At 36.5% G+C, this 12817-nt stretch overlaps 1 protein-coding gene across 1 annotated transcript; it reads left to right on the top strand.

Moving 5' to 3' along the window:
• Positions 1-1892: 1892 nt before the first annotated feature.
• dhrs7cb (dehydrogenase/reductase (SDR family) member 7Cb) lies at positions 1893-11930 on the top strand. The gene is made up of 6 exons (XM_066666340.1): positions 1893-2046; positions 3461-3573; positions 6897-7107; positions 8394-8486; positions 9327-9488; positions 11294-11930. The coding sequence occupies exons 1-6, from the start codon at positions 1893-1895 to the stop codon at positions 11503-11505; spliced, it is 945 nt and encodes a 314-aa protein (XP_066522437.1). The 3' UTR covers positions 11506-11930.
• The last annotated feature ends 887 nt before the right edge of the window (positions 11931-12817 follow it).

Here is a 12817-nt window from a genome sequence, read left to right on the forward strand (position 1 = left end):
CAGTATCCCAGTCCACTCTCCTTGAAACTCTAGTGTCACACAGCATGGCATTTGTGGCAGCAGATTAGTCTAGGGCAATGTATATTTAGAACCATGTCCTCAACCACTCTTTACATGGCAATAGTGACAGCCTTAGACAAATGCAACTATACATGTAAACCAAGAAGTGTGCTTGAAGAGAAAATTAGATAAAGTAATTTCCTAGGTACTTTGTTGCTTTGCCTTTGGACTGCTGATGAGATCATAGATCAGGGAATAGTCACGCTTACTTTTAACAATGTATAATAAGGAATAGTTTAAAGAAAAATCAAGTGTACAGAATTTGTCAGTTGTCAGAAATATAATGTAATGACCAAGCCATGTTTACTGTCTGTAGTTTACTTCTTTGGATGTATGAGACAAACATGGTAGTTTTTGTGACTAGGCTTTGTTCAGACTGCTCAAATGCAGCTCAAATTAGATTTTTTCAGATTATTGGACTGAAACTGACAGATATTCAGTGGTCCGCCATGCTGTAAAAAACAGCAAAGACCAACTAATAACACTGATTGGATGTTCCATGTAATGGTATCTATTTCATCAATGAATGGAATGCATGCTAGTATATGCTGTTTTAATTTTTTTGTTTGTTTGTATTTCTACAGGACAAACCACAAAATGCCATTAGATATCTGACATATATACCACTTGATATATGATAACTATATTTCCTTGTGGCATATATATACACATATATTTATATATTTAAACAAAGCTCTTAACCTATTGTAGTTTTAAAGTGATTATATTCAATAATTTATCTGTCACGTTCTGTTCATATTCCAGTTGGGAAAAACTCAAAATCTGGTGAAATATATTGTGTTTTTTCTTTTATCCAGTTATAGTCATGAGGTAATGACACACATCAATATTTAAGCTTTCTATCATAATTATGACTAAAGTGTACAGAAAAGAAAACACGACTTTAGTCCAACAATGTAAATTATGTTCTGTAACACTTGGTAAAGTTCAAATGCTGTGAAGTCCACATATCAGATTTGCGAAGTGAGGACAACACCTGATGTTAACAGGGCAAGGAAGGGGAACTCAGAAGCACTTGGGCTGGAGTTCTGTGCGGCTTCTGCTAGTGAACTCCATTTAAAATAAAAGATTCATTTGTCTTGCATAGAATAAGTCATTTAGTTCTATTAAATTAATGTTATGTACAATTTGGTATTTTGGCACCTGGGCTCCTCCTATAGGTGCAGAGTGTAATTCATTGTAAAATCACTGTGCTGAAATCAAAGATGTGGTTATGGTTCCCTACCCTCCTCCAAAAATTACATAGAGCATTTTCTGCAGTAGGCTCTATTGTCCCTATTACAGGTCAGTTGAGCATCACAAGAGTTTTGAAGCTGTAATTTTAAAGTAAAATAAACATTTATAGTAAAGTGTAGTCAAAGAAGAGATCTGTTTAATATCATTGTACAGAGTAGTGAGATCACTTGGAAAACAAAGAAGACTTGCTGATGACTGCAATGGCTCTGATATTTCACCTGAACAATGATCCCAGGAATCTCACACTCCTCTTGGGTTTTAGTGGGGATCTCAGTAAAGTCTCTTTATATCTGTTGAGATAATAGCACCCATGTTCTTATCCAAGATTAAGAAACCTTTCCATTCCGGAGCTGTAAATAATTGTTATCATTTTTTCAAGGACAGAACTGGTTCATGTTTCCTTTTGGTCTGATGTTATTTCTCATGTCTCTTGAGTTTCTACTGAGCAACGTCTGAGTAATATATTTGTCCTCTGCACAGTTTCATTTATCATTCATTTTGGTCTTTAGTTTGGTGGTATTGGAATATACACAGGGCCGATATATTATTTTGTGTTTTTCATTTTGCTTCTGCAGATGGGGGTCCCGTCTGTGATGATCTTGCCACTGCTGGTGGTGGTGCTGGCTGGATTCTATTACCTTTACAATGAGATCACCCAGTTCATGTCCAAGTCCATAGTGCGGAACAAAGTGGTGGTGATTACAGATGCTGTATCTGGAATGGGAAGTGGTAATAGTCATTGTTGTTTATCTCCTCAAAGGAAGGGTTTTATATTACAATCTATGTTTTCTTATATAGTACTGTGGAAAATGTTAGCAACAAAGCACATCATTTAAAAACATTAATGCATAAATATAATGAATAATATGAAAAAAAAATGCAAATAAACTTATATTTGGTTAAAAATAAATATGTAGTGTTCCTTTAAACCCACACATAGCTTTGTCTTCTCCAGTAACACAATGTTACCAAACTGGGAGGGTGAAGAATAGCACATGACTCTGTCAAGATATGAAGCCTTCCTGAGCTTTATTCAGACTCCCACTAATGCATCATCATTGGAAAGCTCAGCACAACTGGAGGAGAACATTTACTCCCCATTTCTCTGTTAGCTAATTCTCATTCCCTCAAGTTCTTAAAATTTGCATAGTAACATGCAAATTTGTTGTAAAATGTATAGTAATATTCAAATTTCATAGGAAAAAACAAATGAATAATAATGTGAAAGAAACAGAATCATGTCAATTTGAGCTACTCTGTTGTAGTTTGTGTAGTGTGTGTGTAGTTGTGTGTGTGTGTGTGTGTGTGTGTGTGTGTGTGTGTGTGTGACTCATTGCAAAAATGATCTGGAAATTAAAGTCAATAGGCATGCATATTATTACATTAGAAGTTAACTCAGTATGTTTTTTATACAGTGCATGACTCATACTTTTAGAGGCAAAAAAGAACAGACAAACATTATTGTAAGTGCATTCCTTCCAAAAACTTTATACCACTATATTAAAGTGCTACAGAACTTAATTACACAGAACAGGAGGGATTTACAGGATGTTTGTTGTGATTGAAGCATCTTAATCTCATTTTGAGATTAAAAACAATATATTTCATATTATATTATTTGCCTTGCGCCCAATGCTTTTTGGTAGGCTTCAGACCCACCACGACCCTGAATTGGAGAAACTGTTACAGATATTGAATGGATATTATATTAGTTTGTTTTGAATAAGGTATTAATATTTCCTCTATTTTATTCTTGATAAAGTAATTTTAAAACCTTCATAAGTTATTCCACACCAACAGTCAGGAATAATTTATACACGCGCATATTTATTTATTTTAATTGACAGAGAGACAGAGAGACAGAGCGACAGAGAGAGAGAGAGAGAGAGAGAGAGAGAGAGAGAGAGAGAGATTATTATTATATATTATGTCCAAATTTTTGTATACTGGGTCAAATTTTTCTCTGATATTCTATTAGAAAGATATGTAAATATAATTTAATTGAATTTCATTCTCAGCAATTGTTTTGATCATTTAAAAATTTTTGGCTAAAAAGGATATTTTAAAAATTTTGTCAAATGTATCTTTAACTGAATCTTTCTTTCTTTTTCTCTCGCTCTCTCTTGCTCTCTCTCTTTCTTAGAATGTGCTCGGCTGCTGCATGAGGGTGGAGCGAGGTTGGTGTTGTGTGGTCTGAGTTGGGATAAACTGGAGTCTCTGAGTGACTCACTGTGCAATGAAGCGGACCCCAGTAAAGTGAGTAAACGCTTAATTCAAAGAGCCTGTAAGCACTGTGAAACTAACATCAGGTTATGAAGGTACATAGGTACATCTGGGCAGAAGTGGACAGTCATACTTACAGTCATAATGAAGAAAAAGTATTGTTACTTTGGACAAATAAGTACTTGACCACAGAGTAAAAGTAACTGGCCAAAAACAACACTTTTGTACTGAGTAACCTATAGAACAGCACAGAAACTGAACATTTTCATCTGAAATATAATGAACCAATCAGTGTTGTAACCAATCACAACCAATGTTACCAAGTATAATTCAAAGAATTAAAGAATCAGTACATACATGTTGTGTCTAAAATGTAACTCAATAAAGAGTACATTACTCCCTAACAAGTACAAATATTAGAATTTGATAATACGCATTCAAGTACAAGTACAAAAATAGTCAATCCAAATTATACTTATAGGGAACGTCTACGATTTTGTGGAAATGCTGTTCTTTCTGGTTTGTTTATGTTCAGAAGCTCTGTGTCATTTTAAGTGGAACGGTATGCATCAGGAACAAAAAGCAACTCTTGGTGTACGTGGCTGAAGTTGAACTTGTCTAATTTATGACAATTATAAACTTGTTTGAATTATGAGAGAAACACATTTATAACTACACTAGTTTAGTTTTGAAGCACTTGCAGTCTATATTTACTGTGTTTATTCATGCAGTTAGCCGTCTAGTGAATCTGTAGACCTTTCTACCTTAAGTAATCTAAAACAGGAAAAATAAGTCAATATTATCAACTATGGAGAGGTGGAGAAATATACTCATCTTGGTTCATGCTTCCCAACATTTGGAATTCTCTCTGTTGTTTCACTGCTGTGGGCAGATAAAGAGAAAGCCTGTCATACCAGACCAAGACACTTTGTTTTTTGCTCAGACACTGGGGGTTTGTAAACACAATAGACCAGTTTCTAACATGCAAACAGACCTGAGAGCTAGCAAATGGTGAGGAAACATCTCCTGAAGTGTTTTTTGATTACAATTGTGAAAATTGTCTTTAAGTATATTAACTACTCACTCCCAACGTCTGTACCTGAGTTGTCCTAACTTTACATCAGACAGAAAGACAGGAAGGCCCCTGACAAGGACACGGAGAGCTCTGAGCAGAAGAGTCATGGCCTTTTCCACTTTTTAGTTTTATTTTTATTTTTTTGCTTGTGCTTCAAACAATATCAGTGTCACTGTCATCTCTTCCTCCTCTTTGATGAACAATGGCAGGATTTCCTTCCTGACAACTATATATCGACTGTTATCTTTTATGTTCCACAGCAATCTGAAACCATTATACCTTCACTGTCCAAAAAGTCTCCTTCTTCATTTTTTTTCTGTAATTTTCTTGTCTATATCATTTGAACACAGCAGCTGGACTTTACACAGCGTTGTGATTTCATGATGGACAGACAAATAGAAAAAGCTTCAAAATCACCTGGAAGATGTATCATCACATATATTAAAATGTTAGAACATTTATTTTAATTCATATTATTATTTATTTATTTACCTTTATATAACCTTGAGTTTCCCTTAATCCCAGATTTCACAATAGTGTCTGAAAACACTAGAAGTAGTACGTAGATGAATAGAGTGAAATATGATTTTTAGCTAGATAGCCAGATAGAATGGAATATAATAGGCATGTTTACTTTATTTTAATAACGAGTTTTATCCTCTGCTCCTCTAGGAAGCCTTTACACTAGATGAAACATTGTTGTGAGGATGACATTGCATTCAACATCATGCTCTTTAGTGAGATTAGGTACAGATGATGGATCAAAGGTAACGGATAATGAGAGAGCACTGCAACACTGTTCCACTGCTCCACAGTCCAATGTGGGGGCCTTTATAGCCCTCTTGTTGACAATTGGCCTTAGGCTCATGTGCTTTTCTGATCACAAAGATTGTAAAAGCTGTGTGAGCACCACTGAATGCCTGTTTTAGTAATGTACACACTAAAGTAGGCTCTGGGTACTACTGGAGAGTATACCACCCTTTAGAAATCAAAACCACTCTATCGTCACGGCTTGAGTAACTCAGTGGTTATTTTAATTCACTAGGCCTTCAGTTTGGCTTCTGAAGTCCTACCCAATGGGAGTGATTGCCTGAAAGTGATTCATCCCATTCAGTTTTGTAGTGGGTCCGGTGTTCTGACATGTTGTGCTACCCATTGATATGTCATACTTAGCGGCTCTATTCATGCTCAAACCCACAAAGTGTTTTCATGATAAATTTGTTTTCTTCGGGTGCATTATGCAATATTAGCTTACAGTTATTATTTTCTTGAATGTTGCAAAACTGTACATGGAGAATCAAATGTAAGGAATACATATAAAATATCACATCTTTTCCTTGATATATGGATTTAGGCTATCCTTAATCTCCTGCTTCTGTGGGGAGCATTTTATGATAAGTAATTCTATTGTAATATCATACATACTGTTTTTATTTAGGCACATGTTCTTATAAAAGTGCCATACGGTAGCACATTTTGACAATGTATCACAATTTGACAGAACACTACAGCCTTAAAGGAATCATTGAACACATTCTGCAATGGGTGCCAGTCCATCACAGGGAAACACACACACATACATTCACTCAAGCTTATGTGCACTCTTTGAACAGCCAACCCACCTAACAATGTGTGTTTTTGCATGGTGGGAGGAATCTGGAACATCCAGAAGAAACTCACACGGACACACAGAGAACACACTACACTCCTCACAGACAGTGACCACAGGCGGGTTTGAAATAACAACTCCAAGACACCGGAGCTGCCTTTCTGCTGTACTTACAGAGTTTAAATATGATTATATATTAACAAAATTTATGAAAATTTATAGACATGGACTTTTTTTCTTCACCGTCATTTTTCCAAATATTCCTTCTAGTGCTGTGATTAAAACCTTTTAATGATAGATGCCAAAATGTTATTTATATTCATATTGTGAATAACAAAAAATATATTATTATATTTATTAAGGTGAAAATAAAACCTTGGAAAATACTGGTAATTTTCAAGTATGTGATAGAAGATGGGACAACTATAATGCTGGAAATACATCTTTATAGCAATAACAAACTTAATTGCTTAGGTGAGGTCTAGAAATGATTCATTTTCCACCAAGCATTTCAAACACAGTGACTACAAGGAAGGATCAAGGGTTTCCAATGAAGTAACTTCCCAGCAGTTATTTCCCCCAGCATGGGGCTCATTATGACTCTTTCCAGCTGTTATAATGGTTTCTAGTTTCCATCCCCCTGATGGCTGTTATCTGTGTTTCCTGTTAAAGACCTTCACACCCAAACTGGTGCTGCTGGACTTCAGTGATATGGACAGCATGCCGGAAGTGATCACCGAGATTGGGGAGTGCTACGGCTGTGTGGACGTTTTGATCTTCAACAGCAGCATGAAGGTCAAAGCCCCAGTGCAGAACCTTTCCCTGGAGCTGGACAAGACCGTCATGGACGTCAACTATTTTGGGCCCATCACTTTGGCAAAGGGTAGCTATGATCTGTTCTGGAAAAATCATTTAAATCCTTAAAGGTATATTTCAGCCATAAATTGAATGGTCACAACTTCCCACCGACCCCTAATGTAGCACATTAGTTGAGATGGGAAGCTGCACAGAAGTCTGGACAGACCACCTTCGTTAGTTAGTTAGTTTGTTCCTTACTTCATTCATTCATTTATTTAATCATTCATTCTTTCTTTTTCTGGATATAAATGCCATTAGGAAGTTACTCATTTGTCTATTTGGACACTATTGTTGCTGTCCAAAGAAAAACATGTATTTCCAAAACAGTTACTTTACAGAAGAAGGAAAAAAAAACTTATCTTTCAGTGGAAGTCATTGTAATTTTATTTCAGGTCATTTTAGAGCATTTCTACTGGTCCATTCTTTGGACAACAACAATATTTTAGAAATAATTACACATCTAAATATAATTTCAAATACACAGCATCCTTTCTTTCAAAGGAAACATATTTTACCCACTTTCCACAAGTTAACACACTTCCCTGAACCCTTTATGAAAAGTCTGTGACATGATTTGATCAAATGACCATATAGATCAACCAACACAGCATCATTCTCCCCCCATCTAAACTGCCCTGTACAGAACAACTGGTTTCAGCACCATGTTCCTGCCACACAGCACCCAGCAAAAAGCAGAGAAGCTTTCGTTATTTTGACTCTCTTCCTTCTCTTCCTTCTCCTCATGTTCTCTCATGTTTCTCTTGTTTCACTGTTTTCACTCATTACCCTTATTTCATGCCTCTCATTTTTGCTTGGTTCTCTAATTTCTCCACTCTCATCAAGTCCATTTTACATGGTTTCATTAATGTTTCATTAATGAGGATCCAGCACCGTGTTTGTATATACACAGATGAGGGGGCACTACAGTTCTAAATTCTGCACTTCAGACACATTTGTTTAAAGGAGCAAACTAGGACAGTTCATTTTATTCCATGTTTTCCATGATTTCAGTAGCCCACATTAAGTCGACTGGGTTGTCTTATTTCACAGTGTGTGGAATGGCAGATACTCCAGATCCTCAGGTTAACGTGCACATGCACTGAAAAAATGGCTGAAGGCTTGTTTCAGGTTTTCAAAGAAACCAACTGAGACATTATTCCTACTTTTTCAAAATGTTTTATACTGAATTATCCCTTTAATATGTCATAGAATGGTAATAATGGCAATACAGGATCATGCAATGATGCCGTAAAAGGTGTGCAAGTACTTGGTGGCTCTCAGAATGTTTTCTTTTTTTGTTTTTAATTTCAGGTATTCTGCCATTAATGATTGCCCGGAGAACAGGTCATTTCATACTCATTAACAGCATCCAAGGAAGACTGGCTGTTCCATTCCGCAGTTCTTGTAAGCTTTTTATATGAGTCTGTGCAAGTGATCATACATTATACATACATGACCTAAAATATTATTCTGTGACCCAAAGTACAGGGACACCTACTCATCCAACAGGACAAAATGAAACAAAATGAATTAATATGTTGTTTTTCCAGCTTTGCTGCAGCAAAAGCCTCTACTCCTCTGAGAAATCTAAAGACTAGATGTAGGAACATTACTCTGAAGAAGACTCTGAAAGCATTAGTGAGGTCAGATCAATACTCTTTCCAAAGGTCCACTGTCTCCAGAGAACACAGTTCCACTGCTGCACAGACCAGTGCTAATGCTCTTTAAATACCTATAGATATTTGCCATTAAGCATGACAAACTCAAGAATATGCACAGCTGCTCCAGAGTGTATAAAGTGTATATTAATGACATTACACAGTTGTCTGCAAAAGTCTGGACACTCCTGGTCAACTGAAATGTTTTTGCTGAAAAAATATCTATGCTCTGTAGGAAACCTAAATAAGGCTTGCATTGTTTTATTGACAATTTTCCATACAGTGCTGAGCTGAAAATACTGGAAAAAAATAGATCACTAAAAAGTACCACAGCCTTCCAATGGTTTTTCAGCAGTAAATAAACCCACCGATAAAACAGACTGTGCAATAAAAATGCACAAGTGTGCTCTCTGAAGAAAACGTCTCACTTTCACTTAGAAAATCACCAAAGCAGGTCATCTGACTGGTGGTGGACAGAGGATTTGCACAAAAGTATACATAACACTGAGCTGGCAAAATCACAGCATTAGATTTGCACAAATTGAGAGGTGTCTTGATGAGTCTTTTGTTGTGTTTTTGTTTGGAGACGCTGCCTCTAAGCACGCGGTGCAGGCCTTCTTCGATTGTCTGAGAGCAGAGGTAGAGGAGTACGGCATTTCTGTCAGCACCATCAGCCACACCTTCATCAATGCCACCACCCAGGACCCTGCCCCCTCCAACAGCCAGCCCACCAATGCCCTGTGGGCATGTGAGTAATTATGCAGTAACACACTAAAACACACAAAGTGTCTGAGTCCACTGCAAACATCCCCAATCCGGTTCTGTTTCTTTACCTCACTGATTAAGCTTCCACACACCTGTATATACTTCCACATACACCTGAAATATTCCACTTTACACTGCCTACGCACTCCACTCTGTTCCTATGAGTCTTTTGCACAAGTATACATATCACACTTTAAAACATCATATATATATAGACTAATATTCAAATGAAATCTAATAGAAATATTAGTACTAATAAGCTTATTTCAGTAATGTTAGTTATAGTAACTCCATAGTTAATTATTATTCTATTCTTAATAGTAATGCTGTTTTTAATGTATGTTTATTGTAAAGGGTTACCCACTCATTCATCCCCTTTGGATACTTAATCCTGGAGCTCTTATATCTGCTCTCTTGTCCCTTTTATCTATTAAAAAAAATAAGGTATTTATATTTTAGGTAATTTTCTTGATTATTTTAAATAATCTATGTTCTGGTCTTGCTTTTTTCGTATATCATACATGTTCACTCACACATTTCCTTCTGTAATTATCACACAATGTAGTATATATACACAAGAGTGTATTATTTTGATATATCAGCCCTGCGGGTGGCATTCCTTGTGCCATAAAGTGTTCCTAATTGTTCCCATGCATTCCCATACACTGTTAATTTGTTCATGTGCCTTAATTTTTTATTAAGACTGTATGTCACCTGCAAAGCTCTGTATAAGTCATTTATACAGATTCTGATCCTTAGTAGCTCTTTTTCCTTTGACGGATGGGCTTCAAAATCAATAATTTCATTTTTAGCAATGTTTTCTTACATGTAGTTTGTTGAAATCATGTGTCAGAAATGTTCTGTAACATGTTCTGCGAACCAAAAAGTTCAGATCCCACCCTCATGATAAGTTCTGGCTAAAACTCAACTAAGGAAATGTTGAGGAACGTGAGAAAAAAAGATTATTTATGCATATAAAATACAAAATGGATGGTTAAAGCTTGGAATATTTAGTAAGGCCTTATCTTCAGAAGGAAAGTGGATGTTAATTTTATTCAGTAGCAGGACGTATGGTGAACAACAGCAGCCTCTCAAGGGAAACAGTGAGAGTGGCTGAGATTGGGGAGTGTAGAAAAGCTGAGGATTATCTGGCGAGAATTATCAATGATGAATGAAGCTCAAATTCAGTTTCATTTGGGAGCTATATGATGGTCCTCCAACTCTGCAAAATTTTGGGCAGTTGGTACTTGGAGACTCCAGTGGGGCTAGGATCTACATATAAGAGGCTGATTAAATGGCCTGTTAAAAGTCAGTTTGAAGGGTGTCTGGGATGTCCCATTCTGGAGACTTTAGAAGGTGTCCTGGGTTTAATTCAGTAAAACGCTGATGAAGGGAGGTGCGTACTTGATCATGTCTGTAAAAAATGAAAGAAATTGGGTGCTTAGTGGTATGTGAAGAGCCTTATGTGCCATATGTAAAACTCCAAAAATGAAATGCAGGATTTTGTCATTTTATCATATATAATTTCAGTTACAAAATGCCTTTATATAAATAACAAAGCTTCTTGTTTATGTATTCAGCTTTTTGATTCTCAGTCATTCTAGTCTTATTCTGATTAAATGTACTGAATTTGATGAAAATGAATAGCATAGTCTTACTTTGCTGAAAGAAATCCACAATTTATTTTTTCGCCATGTGTTATTCATGTCTTGACATTAAAATGTTCACAATGAAGTCGAATGTGCAGAATAACTGAATCCAATTGTGTCTTCATGTGTTCTCCTGCAGATATTTTGAGAACGCTTCAGACCCACGGTGTGAGCCCAAAAGACCTGGCTGGTGAAATAGTGAAGGTGGTGAATGGCAGGAGGAGAGAAGTGCTGCTGTCTCACCCACTACCCTGGACTGCCCTCTACATCCGCTCCCTGCTGCCCAGCTTCTTCTTCTCTGTGGTGGCAGCTGGGGTGAGGGATGGACCCATGGCCGAGCAGCTCAAGTAGATCTATTACAAATGATAGTAAATGGCAGATTGAAAGGAAAGCTTGTCATTAGAATATGTGTGAAGGAATGACTTTCCATCATACTTCAGCAAGAGTCTTGTATGTTCTGAACTTAAACAAGTTCTGCCTGCTCTTGGATTTTGCTTTTGACAAAAAGAGATTCAGCATGACCTCTGGCAATCTTAAAAAGTCTGTACTTTTAGTGGTTTTAATGAAAGTGAAACATATGCTGGCATTTCAAACTGTTATAATGCTACAGCACTAATACTAAGATGCTGTTCATAAGATTAATAGCTACACATGTAGTGGCAGTACATAAACTCATTAAATTAACAGCGTAAATTATGAAAGTCTCTGTATATGTGTATGTGTATGTGTGTGTGTGTGTGTTATATGAAAACGCAAACAGTTTCAAACACGGAACCTGGCAGATTTCTTTGAAAAAAAAAAGGAAAATAAAAAGTAAATGTTCAGAAAAGAATTAAAGCATTAGCTGAGAATGTGATGTTAATTGTGGAGGCTTTATTTTCATTTTTAAAGTTATTTTTTAGTTTTGATTTCCATGAACAATAATAAATAGTCAAGTGTCATGTGACGATTTGAGTTTAATGGAGTTGGAGGTGTTTATTACCCTCTGCACGAGGAAAGAAATCCTGGGGGGTTTGCATACAAACAAACAACAAATCACGTTGAATACCCCTGGCTTAAAAGCAAAAAATCCCAATCCGTGTGCCCATGTGGACCTCCTGCAGATGGCGCTAGTGGACCTTTACTCAGCCACAGCGGACTGAACATCACTGCCATCTAACTCCTCTCCTCAGAACTCAAGCGGGGAACTGTGTATGATTTATTTCAAGTTTAACAGTTTTTCTCAGTCGTTTTGGAGCATTTATCGAATCAGTATTTATATTTACACAACACTGTGTATTTCTCAAAACATTTCGTACAAACAGCACCACACCGTGGATTACTGGCACATGCCTGTAATTTGCTCAAAATCCTTCGTTCATGTCCCAAAATAAAGTTTTTATGTTAATGAACATGACAGTGTCACCAGAATGGCAAGACCTTGTGTCAATGATTATGAACGGGACAGTCGAACTGTTAAGAGCCTAACTAACACTGTAGCTAAATGTATGAAGCTGTACTTTTACAGTGAGCTGCATAAACAGTACAAAGTCATATTACTGTATGTGGGAGATTTACTGAATATTCTGTTTCTACTGTAAAACAATGACAGACCGTGGCTGTATGATACAGGAAAGAAAAACCGTTTAGTACAAGTGAGAAAAAAAAAACAAAAAAACATCCC

This window comes from Hoplias malabaricus, chromosome 3, assembly GCF_029633855.1.
Source record: "Hoplias malabaricus isolate fHopMal1 chromosome 3, fHopMal1.hap1, whole genome shotgun sequence".
NCBI lineage: Eukaryota > Metazoa > Chordata > Actinopteri > Characiformes > Erythrinidae > Hoplias > Hoplias malabaricus.